Source organism: Ostrinia nubilalis, chromosome Z, assembly GCF_963855985.1.
Source record: "Ostrinia nubilalis chromosome Z, ilOstNubi1.1, whole genome shotgun sequence".
NCBI lineage: Eukaryota > Metazoa > Arthropoda > Insecta > Lepidoptera > Crambidae > Ostrinia > Ostrinia nubilalis.
Genome location: NC_087119.1, coordinates 566,781 through 586,900, shown reverse-complemented (window position 1 = coordinate 586,900; position 20,120 = coordinate 566,781). Strand labels below are relative to the sequence as shown.

Here is a 20,120-nt window from a genome sequence, read left to right as displayed (position 1 = left end):
AAATTCACCATCAGACGAAATGGATCCGCCATCGAGCGTCTCCAGGTAGTGCGGCTTGCACAGCACGCGGTCCTCGTGCAGCGCGAACTGCTCGCCTGTGGACAGCTGGCGGCCGCACGCGTCGCACGCGAAGCACGCCAGGTGGTACACCTGCTCGCGCGCCTTGCGCACCCAGTCCGACGACGAGATGCCCCGGCAGCACTTGGAGCACTTCGCGCCGAAACTCCTGCGGAACGCACCAAACTTCACTACCCGGTGCTGGCATTAGCGACTCTCGCCAAAAGCAGGATTTGTTAGCATTCGGGGCAGGGAGTATTTCGACCAGCGTGCAGCTTCTTCGTCACAATTGAAGATTGGGTGCATACTGGTAAAGACACTCACTACACACCGATGTACACTTTCTAAACAGTAACTGGTGAACTAAGCCCTAAGGTCTCACCCAGTCCGACATTACAAGCTTTTATGTATATGAGCGGGTTTCCACACCCACGCGGGAGCACTCATACTTAACAGTGTACAGTTAAGAGCATAAACATGTATCCACTCCTTAGCTCTTATCGCGGTGACTTGTGAATAAAATGTGGATACATATTGTGCGCCTGACTGTACCTGTGTACGACACAGGACGGGGCCCAACCAGCACTTTGCATAAACGAAACTGACATTAAGTGTATACCATAAATTTATTGCTAGATTGCTATTTCTTTGGAGATGAGTTATTATGCTTAATTAACTCTGATTGATACCAGGTAAAGTTGCGGCCAGGAGACGCGTTAGGTTGCGAAAACTAATTGTTGAGAAAACCTGTAGATTAGCATTACTTTTTTCGTTTATATTGGCAATTTTTGGAACATGGAACTGTTTGAAACTTCGAACCATTGCATTTTAGCTGAAAATTTTCTTTGGTATTTCTTAGATAACATCTGAAGATTAGTTAAATTAGGGGAGCAAGTATATTGTTTTTTAGATCTTACGTAATCGGAATGACTCTATCTTATGTTCTATTTAATTTTTATAGTACGGCGATCGTAACGTTTGCTACTAGGAATTAATTTAATAGACTTGTGCAATAAAATATCTCATAGATGAAATTATAGAGCGATAATTTACCCGCTCTCCATTCATGTAATGAATTAAGCCAATCTCCTGGAGAGGCAATAAGTGTTCTATAATCATAGAAATCAAGAGGGTAAGTGCCACTTCGCCGGAGTTATGTGCTTTGTTTTACGGCTGGACATATCCTTTGCCCGTGGTTGCTTTACGAGCATTTTGTTCAGTCCCTTAATCTTTTCTGGTCGCAGTTTCGTTAAACTTACCCGAACTACTAAATTCAGTTAATCTTAGACTTTATGTACTGTTGCCTTGCTCAAAATAGACGGCAATATTGTGTGTAGGTGCTTATTTCATGACAGATTTTTTTTAATGCTAGACAAGGCAGGTATTTGACCGCAATCGCACCTGGTGTTAAGTGAGATGCAGTCTAGGATGGTACATATCTGCCCTGTAAGTGCCTATTCACGCTCGCCTTGAAAACGCCCGGATTATAGTGTTCAGGAAATTCAGCAGCAGGCAGCGAATTCCAGTCCCTAGCTGTTCGCATTATAAAGGAGTCGTCGAAACGCTTAGTGCGAGCTGGTGGAATGTCGACAATGTAGGGATGGTACGCTAGCCTGCGTCTGGTTCCCCGGTGATGGAAGGGGGCTGGTGGAATTAGGTTGTATAATTCCTTCGCACATTCTCCGAAGTGTAGCCTGTAGAAAACCGTTGGAGAAGCAACTTTACGGCGGTGGTCAAGTTCCGATAATAAAATCTCGATCATATGTAATACTTGAAAAAATATTTTGTCCATAGAAAGATTGCACCGTATATTTCCGAAAATTCCGTTTAGATTATAGAATTAATCGTGAAACTTGCTATTACCTATGCCACTCAGAATTACTCGGAGATACTGTTACTTTTCACCGATAACTTTAATAAAACTAAAAATAATTCCCACAACAAACTTCTACAGTTGTTAGGTATTCATTATTATACTTTGTTCTACGGTTTAAGTGTGAGTATATTACTTAGATATCCTGTATGCATAAATAAGTCTAAGCTATTGGTATAAATGAATCGCACAATCACAATTATATTCAGTCATTAAAAACTTTTTACGACGATGTACTCATACGATAGCCCAGTTGCACTGAAGTTAATTAAAATATTATGATAGGCCATAAGGGTAAAGGCACATCACATGTGAAGTCAGAGTGCAATTTTGATGGCGGTTTGAACACCAGCGCGTATTTTATTAGTATTGGTTCAAGTGACTCCTGTTTCCGAAAGCAATGTATCGTTAACCTTTTACGATATATTGGTATTGGTAACTTTAAATTATTTTCTAATTGGACAATTATTTTTAACTGATTTCGAAATAGAAGGAGGTTCTCAATTGCACGTTGTTTATTTATTATTATTTTTTTAATTCAGTTTTAATTTTGTTTTGTTTAATTGTTTAAAATCGTAACGAATTATTTTCGGAGATTTTTTTACAAGTTTATAATTATAGTTTCACTGTCCGGTGTATGTACACAAATTTAACTTTCCCATTTCCCGGTTTTCTATCAAGCTGAAATATTACACGACCAGTCGACGTATATGACGCAACACTTATTACACAAATCGCATTTTTAACGGACGATTGTTTATCTAGTTTACATTTTTATTCATTGCTATCATTATTCTCATTAAATATAATTCAATAAAACTGTCTGGTCAATAGGACTTCAGAGTTATAGGTTTTCAGAGTTCAGGAGTGCGGCTGTGCCCTTAGTGTGCGCGCGTTAGGAAGTGCCCCCGGCTTCCACCAACGTCCAACTCCTACTGTTTACTGTTTACGGCGGAACTATCACCATTAATCATACAATTTTAATTCGCTGAGCAAAAGAAATACACACAGAAGTTCGCTCGCATACATTGTAACTCGCAATGCTATAGTACGCGATGAATAATGGTAATGGCTGCATTAGGATTCATTAAACTTGTTTCCGATGAACTTTTATACGCCTCCTGGAATATGAGTATGAATAGCGCGATAATTGAAGCACACGTTATAATTTAATACTTACCTCGGTATGGGGTTAGACACGGAATTCCTGGTCGGTTCATGTTTGGAGTTGTAAAGAAAGCTTTAAGGTTAAGATTAGGATTAAACTTCCATCAACAGATAAACTATTAAACAGAGAAAAGAAAATGTTATCAGAAAATTTAAATCTCTAGGCTCTATCTAAGGTAAACTAATCTCGCACAATGGCTGCACCTTGCTCTTCCAACTATACCTGCAAGTACATTATGTGACTCTGCTCCTTAACACTATATCCACGAGGGCCAAGTTGCGAACACTGCTAATGACCGATAAGCCAACAGCATGCTTCAGAGGGCACGCTCACATCGATCCCCTGGAGCATGTCAGACGGCTCATAGACAGATAAAAGCCCACATGATAGGGAGTAGGTTAGGAAGTTACTTACCTACGGCAAAATACAGTTGAGTCATGTCATGAATGTTTCATCAACAGGTCTTATCTTAGGTTTCTTTCATGAGCCCGTTTCCGATCAGTCCTATCCCCTTTAGCTACAAGTATAGGTACCCTAGGCTCGTTGGGATACTATATTGAAAGAAAAAAAGTTACTTCACATGGTTATCTATCAAAGAATTTATGTTAAAGTAATATAAGTGCCTTTACTCCTTCCTGTAGCAAAGGCTTCAGTGATAGTTCAAGTCCTTGTTATCCATGAAGTGCCTAAATTCTGTCGTTTGTGGAGTAAGTACATGCAATCGTTTATAATACAATCATTAATTTAATTTAGACAGCGATATTGCAGTTGCCGTTCCCTCGCGTGAATTTTCGCGCAACCGCTGATGCGCCCGCGCCGGTGATGGATCGCGCACGCTTCGTTAGGCCGGCGGGCCCTACTCTAAACTACCACTTCCACAAATTCACCTCCATCGGTCTCTCTCGTTCATCTTGAACGACGGGAAGAGCGAGGGAGATGATGAATAGAGCCAATACATCAATACTCACGGAGTGTGCCCCCAGATGAAGCTCCGGTTCACCTCGCACGACGATTCATCTTAATCAAAATGGAGTTTCGAAACCTTACCGTAACAAAGGACACAAAGATCACGTTGTGCAAAGGTGCAAATAAGCGTTCAGAAAGCATTGACAAATGAATATTCGCAGATGATTTCTGTTAAAAATAAGTGTAAAACTACAGCTTTTAAGTTTATGATTCGATTATATTAGTAAGTTGTAGTAAGGCGGTATGCTTGGGATATTGCAGGCTTAAGCAATCATCGTTAGTCAATGATGAACACAGGACATTTTGGACATTTAGAAATAAGTAGAGTGCCTAAACTTGGTAACAGTACATTTTCTTCACTACTTTTTTTAAATTTTATTGCTTAGGCCCTAAAATGGTAGAGAATTGGGGTGATAATATAGCTTCGTAGGGACATTTTTTAAAGTAAAATTTTAATTTGCTTAAAATAATATAATCAACTACCACTAAAACATGTAATAAGGTACCCAAAGGTCTGAAATAAAGTTCCCACGTGCTCAAGGACAAATTCATGATTGTAAGTACTATTGCATTTTTATTTCTCCCAGTCCCGGTAGGCTCAGGAGTATCCTTTGCGTAAGCCCAGCGTTACAAGTGATATTATTTGTAAATAAAACAGAGCGAAACCCGCCGAGCGGGTGCCACCGCAGCACCGGCACCGGCTCATTACCATTCCGCGGCCCTTAATATTTAATTAATTAAGTGGGCTCATGCAGTCCATTAACGCCGGCATATCGCGTAACACGGCCTCGGCGGTCACCTTCATGAGAGATGATGTTGCCCGAGATTACGCGAGATTACACAAGATTAAATCTAAAAACAGTTGGCACTCCTTCCTACATCCAGAGCATGTAAAGTTTGCATAATCAAATTTCGCGCTTCTAGAACCACTATTACAATACACAGGGGCAATTAAATTACATATCAGGAAGTCAGTAACAGCGGACCATTAACTTAAATAACCAATTCCAAATGGATCTTCGTGAAATCCGGCTTGAAAATTAAAATCTTACCGCGAGAGATTTACGATGGGAACTTTTAAAGTAAATGGTTAGACTTAAAAGGTTAAGAGCTACCGTAAAATGGGTCGGCGGTTATCAGCGCGATAGCGACAGTTTTAAGTTCAAAAGCGCAGAATCGCGTGTCAGCCGAGTATTAATTTAGTCCGCGCGTTATCTGCGCCTTCCACACACTGCCCGGCGCGATCTGCATTTCAAAACGGGGCGTTTGAGCACTCCGGCTTATCACCACTTATTAACATTTTGTCGCCGGCTGAATCAATTAATGTGGGCCTCGCATAATAATTAACTAAGTGACAGATTAACAAGTTTTAACACTCGGCGTAATGAAGATGTTGCGTCGCGATAAATACCGGCGTTGACTATTCATGCGGCGGCCGGGGGTGGTCCGGCGCCGGCGCAGCCTCCGCTGCAAGCTCGCGCTTCAAATAGGCTTTTGGCCAGAATGCGGTCGGTAATATCTGGACTGCGATATTATAGCGTTGAATATCCAACAACATTAGCGCAAACTTTCATAGATTCATGAACGAAATGTGCCTCTACACGAGTAATCTACGTATAAAGTAAAGATGCATTGAAAATGCTGGATGCTGAAACATATTTAACTGGTATTCAGACTTCATAAGAGAAAAGAGAAAGGTTGCATATTAGATGGTATCACAATGTGTGGTAAAAAGATTGCACCAAAAAATATGTAATTGCAGTAATAGTTATTACTTACAGTATTTATGCAAAAGTAGAGCAGAATAATTACAAAATGACTGAGAACAATACTCTCACTTTTTTAAGTGTTGTAATTATCGAACACCCTTGTTTAAATCAAATTGATTGATTTGTGTTACATTTTTTCCAGAGGCTGTCACCGTGAGGGACCTGCCCGCGAAGGCCTGTACGCAGGCGCACGCGCTGTAGTACGTCACGCGCAACTCTTATTAGCGGCGCATTGTGGTGATCCGTCAGCGATCGCCCACGGCGAGCAGGCCTCGTATAATATTCCAATGAATCTCAGATTGGACTTGTATCTAAAACAAATAACTTAAATCATGTCGTCGAGTGAATGGGCCGACTGAATGGGTATTAAAAGGCGGGGGCTGCGCGGGCGCCGCGGAAAGCAATCAGCGCGAGGATTTACTGCGCGCCCCGGGCACGCGCACTACACGCACCCGATATTGTCAAACGCCTTCGGTGTGCCCCAACTTGGCGATAACAATGACCAGCTCCGGGCGGAGACAACTCGGAAATATTAAACAGCAACAGCACCACAACAAGCGTCCACCCAATTAGGGAATTGCTCGCAAATGGAAATACCTCGCCTTGAGTTGTCGACAACATTATCTTTATTACTCGTAGGTTTTGGTAGGCCGGGTTATTAGCCGATTTACTGTGCTTATTTATACGCCTCCATGAGTTCAAGGGTGACCGGCGACCTCTGATAAATTATCCTACTCCCTGAAACTTCCTCATGGTAACGAGAGTTTTCATAACGACCAAGAAGTTCTGATGGAGTTTCCTTATTCGTTCTTGGATAGGTTGGCAACGTCGCAGGCTTTTAAAAGCGAGATATTGTCGGTCAACTTAGACCGACGATATCTCGCGAACTTTCTTCCATTTAACGATAATAAACCTTACAAAGCTCACAGCATTTTTTAAAGCTCCTTGCAGTCCCGATTACTATCTCTAACCTGTAAGCCTCATCAAGTTTGTTTACTGCATTTCAGCTGGCTTTTTTTGTATCTCAAAGTAGGACGATTAAAAGGCATCCCACCGATATTTACTATTTGCCAATTCCCAAGTAACCATCAAACGTGTTATCAATAGTCAATAGCCGATAGCCATCGTACTCCCAGAGCATCGGATCTATCCCATTGTTTATATCGATATATTCCTCCGGGTTGGCTTATTTATGCGGCCGGGATTAATTAAAGTCGGGGGCGACAAGGCGCATTTACATACGACACGCGGTTCGCATTTGCGCGCGCGGGGGCGGCGACATCGCGTGCGCCGGCGCATACGTACAGCCAACAATAGAAATGCCACTGATTTTATTCTTGAGATTCTAATTCATCATCTTCTAGTTCTTCTTCTTCTTCTCTCATTTCATCAACTTTGGTTCTGCGATATAAGGTCGTCGTACACTACGATCCACCCATTCTATTTGCTATTGCCATCGGAAGTCAATTGATCCACTTTTTGCCAACTGCTTTACCTTAGCTTGTGTCTGATAAAAGCGAACCCAGTCCAAGAATCGTATTCCCATTGGAGGAGGTACACAATTTAAATTACTAACTATTGTCCACTGTAACTACAAATCATATTTGCTCCGCCTTTCAATTCAAAATCCACAGCAAATAAACCTGTCACAGTGTACGATAAATCAGCCGAACCACTTCAAAGTCGGGCTAGTGTAAGTAAAACAAAAGAACGCGGCTACCAGACAAAAAGGCGCGTAAAATAAACACACGCCGATGATATATCAACGAAGCAATTACGCGGTGGCCGCGGGCGCTCGTTACGAACTGAAATATTATTTAGCCTGTGACACGCCGTCGATAACGAGCCCTGTCTGTACACAATTTATTTTCAATAGTAACATTATTGGTTTTTCGGAGTGAAATTAGTTTTGGGGAGGGTTTCTGTTTTAAAAATTCATAAAGCTGAGTTGTTGCCATGTTCTGCTCCTTTTGGCGTGAATGGACAGCCGCTGCAGACTGTTAAAACGCCTGTTTTCGGCTCGATCTGTTGTACATACAGAGAAACCCTGCTTATATTGCTAATGATAAATTAAACTATCTCGGGATTTTATTTTCAAAATGCCCTGTTTGCTTATTGTTCTACAACGCATGTTACAAATTCGATTTCAAATCCCGCCTGTAACAAGTATGTTTCAAGTTCATCATCCTTCATCTAATCTCAAGAGTACAAGAATATGAAACAATATTTATTTTCAAATTAGTCCGGAATTGAACCCAGAATATCCAATCCTACTCGTAGGTGACTTTCATTCAGCTACGGGTTGTCATATCAGGTAACACAAAGTTTTAGAAAACTTAAGGAGGTGCCTGGTATGCTATTTCTTGCCAATACGTTTTTCAATATTTCCAAGCACATAGCAATTCGGGCTGGAAGACGTGGCGCGGGCAGGCCTCCTACTAGGTAGACCGACGATCTGGTAAAGGTGCGGCATCTAGATGCGGGCAGCGCAGGACCGTTTGTTGTGGAAAACCTTAGGAGGCCTTTGTCCAGCAGTGGACGTCATTTGACTGAAACGAACGAACGAACGAACAAGCACATAATTTTGACTTAAGGAAAGATCTAATACATAATTGTTTAAAAGACCCTGATATTATACCTCGCCCGAATAGTGTGCGCGTGTGTTTCATAACATACGTCATCGGACGCAAGCGACAACAATGACTTGCAGATCCTCCAGTTGATATTCATAGATAACTCGCCACGTTTGACTTACTTGCATCCGGATTCCGGACGATATTAACGAACCCGATTTTAAATTCCTTCGGTCGGAACTTTCGTCCACATTGGACAATGAAAAAATGATGGAAAATTGGATCATGACTGCGCAGTTTTTCATAGTTGTGCACAGACTACAAACTCTTGGTTAACAGCGTCGTTATGCGAGCTCGCTCTTGGTCCGCTAGAACCCACATAATTACAATGCAATGGTCAAATCTACATTCAAACTTCTTCAATTTAGAATGTGATTGGTTAAATACATTAATATGCCTCCAAAGATATTTGGTTCTATAACTATTCTATTACAGGTTGTAATTAATGTAGATTCGTACATGGATATTGATACAGACCTCAGTGACAGCTAACGATGCGAAATATTAACATTAATTTGAATTCATTGTAAAATTATTTTATTAATCGTACCTATAATGCAATGCCTAGTGGACAGTAGAGTGGCTGGCAACAAAGAATGTAATGAGATTGCTCAAGCCTCTAGAGCGCCTCACGGGCAAGGCTATCAACCACAATACAGTTCGGTAAATAATTTTGACCTTATTGCTTCATATACAATAAAATCTAAAATTTACATACTAAGACTTCTATCCTGCAGGAACATTATTGAAGAGAAAAAACTTTATTTTTTTCCATGGCCTTAGAATAGATGAATTAGACAGTGATATTGAACAAAACAAAAGCATTCAATGATAAAAGCTGACATCATCGAGTAAGGCATTCGAGTTTGCAAACGCAAATTACCCATTACGAAATACTAGTTTTTCGACTTCGAGGCGGCACACCACAGCTTACAGTTCGCACAACACAATCAATGGCGTGAATGATTCCCAGTTCGTATAGTTAGAATGAAAGAATGACACCCATTCAAAAATAAGCAACGTCTACACTTGCTGACATTCCTTTTGTGCTTAATAGAGCTTAATACCAAAAGGCTAGTGCAGTGATATGTAACTCCAGAGCTCACGAGGTCTCCCCGATCGCTATCACGAGGGATGACAGCTGGCGCGGGAACAATGCGGGAGGCTCGAGCTGGTGGTCCTCGCTCGGACGTTCTGCGCTCACGTCGCGGCCAGTTATCACAATCAAAATAAATGACAAATGAAAAGGTCGCACTTGCAAGTCACGCCGTTTTTTACCGAGCATTCCGCTGCCCCATTGTGGATTGAGCTTCGATTTTCAATAAAACCACTCTTCGAACAGCGGTTAGGGTTCTCCAGTTAGATACAATGTTTAATTGTGCGCTATTGGTTCTAATTAGTTGCGATAATTTAATGAGAAAGAAGCCCTAACAAGATGCGATTTATCTTGGCGTCGGTTTTTAACGTTTTGTGTAGTTTATGTTACCTTTTTTATACTTTTACTGCATGATTGCCTTATTTAGGGTGTAGTTACACACATTTACGACTGTGATGTTCAGCTTAGGATCGATTATTCTTTCTATTATATTAGTATTAATTCTAATTATGTAACCAATTAAGGCCACCAAAGTTACTATGATAAAGAATGTTAAATATTTTTGTGGACAGTAAAATCTGGAGTCCATAATAACCAACCTTAAAAAGGATTAAAACTACGGAACCCCACTTTAAATTCAATCTCTCCACTCTTGGATTGTTTCTATCTTTCTCAAAAATAAGTTCTCACGCACCTGTTAGAATCGTTTCCCTTTCTTTATGTAAATACATGGGAGCTTCGGGCAGATGCGCCGAAGCTCGCAAGTTCCGAGGAGCTTTTAATTAGCTAACATTAATGATGCTCTTTGCCAACTCGTAAACGGAACCTTATTTATGACCAAACATCAGTTTATTTCTAAGAGCACTGTAGCTATTGTCTAGAGCTATATTATTTTATTAATATTGCTTTTTCTTTTAGCTACTTTTATAAAAGTATTTGTCAACTATTCAAAACAACACTTGATGATGGGCTGATGGGTATTTGACACCACCAATCAACTGACAGTCTTGTAAAACGCAATTCTTTCATATTTCTTTGGTATGTTTTTAAAAATAAGCTGATGAAATCACTATTCAGTTGATAACCTTTAACCCGACTACGGAGAATCCAAAAAGAAGGGTTATGATTTTAGCAGTCTGTCGGCCGTTTGGTGTAGTGGTTCAGAAACGGACTACTATGCCACGAGATCCCGGGCTAGAATCTCGGCCGGGCGGGAGAAATTAAATGATGTATGTATTGCAAAAAAAGTATATAAATAGTATATCATTCTATTTTTTATTTTATTTTTAGTTTGTTCCTAATATAAAATACTTAGCGTAGTATCGATTAGCCGGTGGTGGAGGCCTGGTGTGCTGTAGCACAGGGTATCCTAGTACGGACACCAGTCTCTACGAAATACTTATTTCTGTTACTTGTTGTTATAATTACCCGTTACAAATTGTGACTTTATGTATTTTGTAAAGAGAGAAATAAATAAAGTTATTATTATTATTATATCCGTTAGGCTGGCACCCATAACACAAGCATATTATTACTTTTGTTGTATTACGTTGCTTACTTTTTGGGGCTAGATGGCGTTGTTTGAAATGGTCCAAAGAAGATACATGTATGTTTGTATTGCTATTAGATATTTGTTGTAATTCCTAAATATACTCGTATCATCCATTTTTGACGAATTAGGCATTAATCGATTCGATATCATAGTCCGGATACATTTAAAGGTGCACAGTGTACACGTATCCAGCCGAACACAGACGTGTTCTAACGAAAAGTATTTCTCTTTCGAAGACGGGTTACAGTTTTTTTAGAATTAGTAATACTTTTTACTGGTGGTTAGCTGTGTTATTACTAAATATCAATAAAATATTAATGTAAGTACTACAATAGTACGAAAAATATCGTTGATGTCTTTTATATCGGGGAAACATAGTGTCTCACTCATCTTTCATTTGTGATTTTCAAAATTTGTAACTATGGTTTTAAAAATACCATCTGATAAATAAGTATAATTTCAAAGGCAATATTGATAGAAAATTATTATACAATGATGTGGTATTGTCAAATCCCCAAAAACCAAGATATCAAGTTTTTAAATGAGTTCACTTATTTAGGCACTACTACATTTAAAAAAGTCAATACTCAATTGCCAACTGGATTTTAATATGCCGGTTTATAGGTATTGACTATTGAGAGATTGAAAATCAAAACTACCCCCGGCTGGTATAACAAAAGTAGTCAGTAAAGCAACAGCTTGTCAGAAGGATGTCCGCGATAAATATTGTTATGGTTCTTTTAATTAGATTGTTTAAAATTTTATGTTTGTTTAATGTGATACAGTGCAGTGAAAAGTGTCAGTGATATAACTCTTTAGTTTTATGTTGGCAGGCAGCAGAACTTATTGTGACTATAAAACGTACGTACTTTTCTTTCAACTTTAACGACCATGTTAAAGTTACTAAATTATTCATTAACGTACAAAGAAAAATTAATTAAATTAATTAAGCATGTGATTATTAAATTAGTTATGAAGGCAAGCACCTTAAATTCTAAAATTTTTATCAGCGTATATCTGATGTTAAAAAAAAACACATTATTATGAATTAGCAGAACTGTGAGAATGGTTACATTGCTTGCTGTTTTTTACAGGATATGAGCTGATCAATCACTTGCTGGTATTTGATGAAGCTGAAACTTTTCAAGTATCTTCAAATGTAAGTACAAGCCAGCCAAATAAAAGTAGCTACTGAAAAATATTTCTTTTACTCGTATGTTATGCTTTTATATGTACTCTTTCAATTGTTTTATTTTACTTTTTTACCTTTTGTGTACCCGTTGAATCAGTGTAGGGTAAATAAAGCTGTTCTGTTAATGCTTTCCTAAGTTAACTATATAACGCCTGTTTCCCATATTCCTTTTCCCCATATCCTTGTCCAAATCCGGATTACATTACAACTGTCAAATTGAATTCAGTTTTAGATTAAATATCCAAAATAGTCGATGCATTTACACTTTAATATTGTTTAACAATATGAAATGTAAAAACATCGAAAACCGCAGATATTTTAACCAAAAAAATATTGAAATTTGACAGTTGACGGACGGATTTGGATTAGGATTGATTATAGAAATCCAGCATAATTCGTAACTTTACTCTTACTCGTTTTACTTTATAAACATCTAAGACAGGCATCTCGTAGCAGGCAGTAACTGAGACCCATGTTGATTTAAGTCTGCAAGTTTCTAATCAAGCCAGAAACCACCTCAGTGATTTATTAGCCAATACAAAACCACTATTGTAAGCCGTAATAACGGAACTAGTCCCACTTCATGTTCCCAACACTGCAATGCTATTGCAGCCAGGATGTTACAGATAGATAGCTAATAAAACCCAACCAACGATGACAAATTTTAAACAAAGTCGTAGGTAGTATCCCAATTTTTATCTTTACAAATAATTTTATACTTGATTATACACTTTTTACTAAAAATTATTGGATTGGACCTAGTTTTTTGACTGTTGGGTAACAAATAGGTAATTCGGAATTCTTGTGCCTCACGTGGGTACAGCGTTCCACCCTGAGAAACAAACACGCGTATTGACATGAGGCGGTATCGATGCGACGCCGACATCGACGCAGCCGACACGCCGCCACCCGCGCGGGGTCACGGGTCGGACCGCCTACTCGGCGCGGGCGCAGCGCGGGGAATTTGTCGATAAAAACGCAATCATCGACATCTGATCTAGCATCGTTTGTTTAAGTCCGAACGGATTGGCGGTGGAATGCGTCACAACAAATAATTCACTAAAAATCGAAGACGCAAGTTTACCAATAATAATACAGATGAAGCTATTTACTATTCATCTTAAATTTTAAGCATCAGAAAATATTATTACCTAGCCTATTTGTGTTTTTCAGCGAGCAACAATATTCATTCATCTTTAGATTTTAAAGGGATTCCTACTTTCTTTTTACCTGGGAGTTTTGAAAATATTTACTGTTATGGATGTAGGTAGGTGGTCCAATAAATTAATCAATTTTATACGCAGTGATGTTGTACTCGCTCGTTATTCGGGTTTTTACTATTACCTTGACGGTTTCATTATTCTCTGTGAATAATTATATGATGGAATTGCATTACAATGAGAAAAACCTTCACTTTGAACTTTGCCCAAAAATAACTCGATAAGCACCTGTCAAATATACTATCGACTCTTAACATCGTTGGGCGCGCTACCCGACCACGGTCAAAAGTTCTAGCTTTACCACCAAGCCCGTGCAAGTGGACACCATCTATCATCGGCCGGGTAGCCCTCGCCACACAAGGAATGACTCGGGAAATGATGACTACGGACATTCTGATGCGAAGGTTAATTGCACGTAGGCAGAGTATTGTGAACGATTATCGTACGCCCCGGCTAAACGGTGCCGATCGTGTAGAGAAATGTTTTGAATACCTCACATTCCGTTATTGGTCAGCAATTTCGGGCGATTGTGGCTGGAGGTAAACGTTTGATGATGAACAAGTTCCTGATCTATGAATACGCGTCTAGGAGTACTTATGAACTTTATTTTGCAATTAGCTACGAATAGCATCGTATAGTATCATCTGTGTCAGTAGAAATGCTTTGAAGAACACCTTGTTCATTTGAGTTAGCATAATTTAATCTTGCTTTTTGCGGAGGGAATACTAGCGTACCTAGTATTTTTTGCGGCAGTTCTATTCGTTTTTATTAAGAGTACTTATAGGTAATCCTGTTTGGAATGCGCTTGGTGTTTGCACATATTATAATAACTTTTTTCAACTTTAAGAAAACTTGTCATTTTCACGGACTGATACCTTTGGGTTATTGATAGACAGTCAACTAAGAATGAAGGACAAATTAAGCGAATTATGATTAGATATCCACCAAAATTTATTAGGTAATGTCTACCATCCTTTGATGTGAAAATTAAGTTAGTGAATTCTTAGTTAAAATCACAGATTTTAAACTTTTATGTTGCATTTTTCTCTACAAATTATCACTATTACGGGATTTGGCAACAAATCACAGATGCATTTTGTATGTTTTTCTATGACACGGACTGTTAAATGCGATCATGACAGGATTTAGAAGATTTTTACATTATTTTCAGTAGACCTACCACTAACAGAAGATAATCGCTTTGTAGAATCTTGCAAACAACTGGTCGTTCACGCTTGAAGCTGGATCTTTTCACTTAAATGTATTGCCAGCAAGACGTTTGTCAGTCTGGAAACTTACTTGGCATACTCAGGAGCTGTTCAGTTGTGTGATTCACACGCAGCCGTAGAGGAGGTAGCCCGTGAGTTACGAGTGGCCACCCACCTCTAGCAGGAACTGGTCGGCAGTCCTGCTGCTAGAGCAGGGGCGGGACTCACTTGGCGCAGTCCTGCTTGCAGTAGACTTGGCGGTCACGCAGGCAGCTGATTTCCCACGCGTCGCCGCCCACTTCTAGGCTTCCAGCATGACCGGGCAGCACAATCCTGCTTGTAGAGCAAGGGCGGGACTCACTTGGCGCACTACTGCTGCTAAAGCGAGGGCGGGACTCACTTTACGCAGTCCTGTTGCTAGAGCGAGGATGGGACTCACATGGCGCAGTCCTGCTGCTAGAGCGAGGGCGGGACTCACTTGACGCAGTCCTGGTGCTAGAGCGAGGGCGGGACTCACTTGGCGCAGTCCTGCTGCTAGAGCGAGGGCGGGACTCACTTGGCGCAGTCCTGCTGCTAGAGCGAGGGCGGGACTCACTTGGCGCAGTCCTGCTGCTAGAGCGAGGGCGGGACTCACTTGGCGTAGTCCTGCTTGCAGTAGACCTGGCGGTCGCGCAGGAAGCAGGAGGGGTGGCGGTCCAGCTGCACGGCGCACACGCAGCAGCGCAGGCAGCCGGTGTGCCACGCGCCGCCGCCCACCTCCAGCAGGAACCGGTCGGCGATCGGCTCGCCGCACGCGCAACATGTGCGGTGCTCCGTCTGGAACAAACACGAAAGTTGAAAGAAAATACTGCATTACTCGTATTTCTTTTGTCTTTCGGCCTTAAGAGCCATTTTACATTTTCGTGCGAATTTCTAAGATTTTGGAAGCATGAATTACTATTTTAAGCAACACCCAGAGATTATTTAATAACTGCGAAAGATAGGTCAATCCTTGTTGTTGACCATTAATGAAACGGATTTACTAAAACTCTTTTGCTTAATTCACAGTGCCCCATCTCCCACAACCATTTTACGAAAAAATTGCCGCAGACTCATTTTCAAAGTCCTGTATCTATTATTTATGCTCATATAATAAGCTTAAAAATATATAGTAATCATCGGACATATATTCTTGTAGTCCATTAATGAAATAGATTCTTGAATTTCATTACCATTATTGAGTAAAATCTAAAAATAATTTGGCAAATTTGAAGATTAACGTCACATTTTGATCGTGGTTTTTGGTTTAAAAACACAGCATAAACTGCAATAAAAGTATCCCAAAATAAAGAATATTCATTGTAGAATTAATTTCTACAGTTATTGTTTAAATATTAGTAACCACTTTGTCAAAATATTGATGTGAATATCAGTATAAATTACAATGCGCAAGCCGACATCGATTAGTATGGCGCGAGCGCCCGTCAAGGCAGGACCTGTGTCATTTTTCCCGCCGTGACGTTTACGTGCGTTCGTGTCGTAAAGCGGTGATTTGTACGGCGACCAAATACATTTGATACTATGCCGAGAGGCTGTTTCGAGTCGGCCGGCCGAGCAGAAATTGAAATGATGAATTTTAATTTCTTTGACGGATCTGGGTGTAACTATGTATAATATGTAGGTACCATGTATTTAATTTAATAAATAAATTATAAAAAAGTATATCCATTATGATAGCACCCTTAACACAAGCATATTGGTTGCCTACTTTTGGACTAGATGGCGCTGTGAAATTGTCCAAAGATTTGTTTATTTATTTATCCGCTTTGAGTTTTGTTTCGTGAAGAAGAAAAAGAAGCGTTTTGTTTTGTTGTTAAATCTATACTAATAAAAGAGGAAAGATTTAATTGTTTGTTTGTTTGTTTGGAGGCAATAGGCTCCGAAAAAAAATTTCTTTCACGATTTAGAATCCTAATTTTTTTCTATGTAGGCTATAAAATATTTTCAAAAACTTTAGTCCAAAATCTTTGATAAAATTCGACGTTTAATAAATAAATTAGATAACATGTTAATACTGTTTTTTTCAGTACGATTTTAGTACTTGTTTTTCAGAAATTCTACGATTTAACTAAACTTCTAAAGTGTTTATATATTTTATGCATAATTTATTAACTTCTAAAATATACATATATCCTATTGATAGATGACGTGCTTCGTATTTTATTAAAATTATTACCTGACTAGGTTAAAAAGGTGTGGAATGTTATTTTGGAGATAACTTGGTTCCATAGAAATATAGAGAGATGCTAAGTAATGCGCTGAGTTCGAAACTCAGTGTCGTATTAGAAATTCACACACACAAAGAAATCAAATTATGTGCTCATTATCCATTGCGGTATCAGTATTCAACGTTCGAATAATCTTTAGTACTATGCAAGCAATATAAACTGTTTACATAATGACGTCGCTACTGTCATCATTGCTTTCACAAGCAATATGTTCCAATTTGTCCCTTGTCACATTTCCCTTTAGTTTCTGTGATCTGTGCTTGTTTCTAAGTTGATATCAATGAAATATTCCTTAGTACTTTTGATTTAAATTATTTTTTTTTATTTTGACACGTGTTTGAAAAATCAAGGTCAGATTACAATAAAATAACAAGTGAAAACGTAACATTGCATTGCAACTCGCAATTTCGCAATATTGATGAGGAGATTCCATTGGAAAGTCTGTACTCATTCCTAGGATTCCCCTAACACCATCAAATTCAAGAGAATTCAAGAGAGTGCAGTTTCCCATCTCATGCTTAGGGACCACGGTTTAAAATAGTGTGGTTGCATAGAGCCTGCAACGGGCAACCGCGTGCGCAGCTGCTCATACTAATTTTCGATACAAAAGCAAATGTTGGCGCCCTCACGAGTTTTAGCGGAGTTCCATAATAATATGGTAGCGGGAGTAGACTTAATGGAAATCTATGCTTCTCCGACGACCAGTTGTATGTGGAATACTCCAGAGTATGCGCACACAATAGCCTGGTGATTTTAGCACCTGAAGGAAAAACAAAAAAACATTGTTTACAAAGAAATCTGCGGCAGGTGTAGTGTTTTAATTTTGTTTTAGAAAGATCTCATAATTTTGTAAGTATTCAAATATTTAAACATAATGATGTGTAGATTTTATATCAAAAAATATAATCATTTAACAAAATTAATTTTCTTAGAATATTTTAATTCTATTAGAACCATTTTCCACTTCATCGCAGAAGAAGTCGCGGGCAAAAAGCTAGTATGAAATATGTAGTATTGCCCGCGGCTTCACCCGCTTGAAATTTAGTTTGTCACAGATCGTCATAAATTATAGCCTATACATTGTTATTCTGGTCGACGCCAGGGATGGATGAGCGTCGCTGTCGCTGGCGACAGGGTCTTCTGGTTCAGGGTTCATGGCGTAGGTCTCAGGCAAAATGAAATCCACTCGTAGAAATTAATAAACTCAGTGTATTAACGAAAATAATTACACACAGCACTAGAGTCGTATCGGAACTGAGTGAACCAAAGGTCTTGCGATAGGAACGTCCGACCCGAGTGATAGTTGAACACAGACTGCCTAGTACTGCTGTACTGTACTGTAAAGTTTCATCAAAATCTGTTCAGTAGTTTTTGCGTGAAAGTGTAACAAACATCCAGACATCCACACAAACTTTCGTATTTATAATATTAGTAAGACTAGTAAAAAGTAAGATAGTAAGATGAATTATTTTAGTTATTTGTTTACTTATAATAATATTTATTTATTTATTTCTTAGCTCTGTCTGATAATGGATCTGGAGGAGATGCAATGGCCACCTCCGTAACAAAACAATAGAACTATATGGAGTTTGGGCTTGTGTGATTCGCCTTGACGAATATTTCGTATCCAGGGTCCGATGATGGAGCTGTAAGGGGGCAGATTTTTTTTTTTCACTATGTGACTGTCTTTATTTTGTACTTAATATATTTTACATATTATACCTATTCGTGTTTCATTATTCGTATCCAGGGTCCGATGATGGAGCTGTAAGGGGGCAGATTTATTTTTCACTATGTGACTGTCTTTATTTTGTACTTAATATATATTTTACATATTATACCTATTCGTGTTTCATTATGAATCGCAATATAAAAGACTTAATAAACTCTATTAAAAATTTAAATTAATTAATCAAGTTTGAATACCTCATTCTACCTTAAAATTAATAACTTAAATCAAGTCTTAATACGGTCACGGCTCAAGATTTTTTTGTCCATTTCAGCGTTCTTTTTACTCTTTTGACGTTGCGTTGACAGCTTTTACCTAAATTCGCGCGGAATATTTTTGTGAAATGGCTCTTAAGACACTACTGACTTTTAGTCAGCTGAGCAGGGAGTCTAATAACTTTGGTGTAAGAGAGCGTATGCTTAGATCTTGACTAAAAGCAGAAAGCGTTCAGTGATCTTAAAGATATCAAAGGCAACGCTGCAATAATGTACTTGTAGTCATCGGTAGCTCTACACTTCTCAAAGACACCGGTACTATTGGCTAACGCTTTGTTTCAATCTTCTATCGAAAAATATCATCAAACCGTATTTTTCTTGGGTTGACTGATTTGTGATATCTTAAACCATTTTGGCATCTACTCAAAATAAAGGATTTGACAAGTGATACTTTTCTGTTGCAATATGCAAACAATGCACCCTTCACCGAATTAAATCTTGGTGTTTACCATTGAAAAGTAATTAAATTAGTTTTTTACACGCGACAGTTGCGAGCAGGGGAGCTGCCGAATAATTACATCAGCTCGTGGGCGTCGCAAGAATTAGTCGGTGTTTGTTTGCGATCGCGCTGCGACGCGCGTTGTGCGGAGCCATAATCTAATACAGTTTGCGCAAATACGCCGCCCCGTCCGCGAGACGCGAACAACTGCCGCGGCGCATATTGATCAGTGACAAGTTCGTTGAGATGCACTGACGATATTGTAGCAGGCGAATAAATCTAATCTAATCTACAACTCAACAAGCCATGGTCTTAGGTTTACACTATGATTATGAGATTCGAGAAGTCTGTGATGTAAGCAAACATACATCACAGACATAGGTTTTAATTGAGTTTAGACATTAAATTTAGCTTTATTCATAACGTTAGAACACTTATTATGTAAGTAATAAATGTAACGCATACCTTAATATATGAGGTTCCATTAAAAGAACGCACATCCAAGAAGTAATTCCGCAGCACAAATGCAATAACTTTTTCTATGGGACCAACAGCCGTATCGATTTTTTATTTAAGTCAATTTTGTTTTTGTTTACAATACTTTTTCTGGATACTAGTCTGGCAATAAATCAATACTTGGAAAGCCAACTAGGCCGTTGGCGAGCAGCACTCGCAT

At 39.1% G+C, this 20,120-nt stretch overlaps 1 protein-coding gene across 1 annotated transcript in view; it reads right to left on the bottom strand.

Annotated features, from left to right (window-relative positions):
- Nucleotides 1-20,120, bottom strand: part of LOC135086996 (LIM/homeobox protein Awh) — a 25,793-nt gene extending 5,673 nt beyond the window's left edge. The window contains exons 1-3 of the mRNA XM_063981853.1: nt 20,094-20,120; nt 15,369-15,550; nt 9-226 (exon numbers count right to left, since the gene is read on the bottom strand). Coding sequence (XP_063837923.1) covers nt 9-226; nt 15,369-15,550; nt 20,094-20,120 — 427 coding nt within the window. The remainder of the gene's footprint in view (nt 1-8; nt 227-15,368; nt 15,551-20,093) is intronic.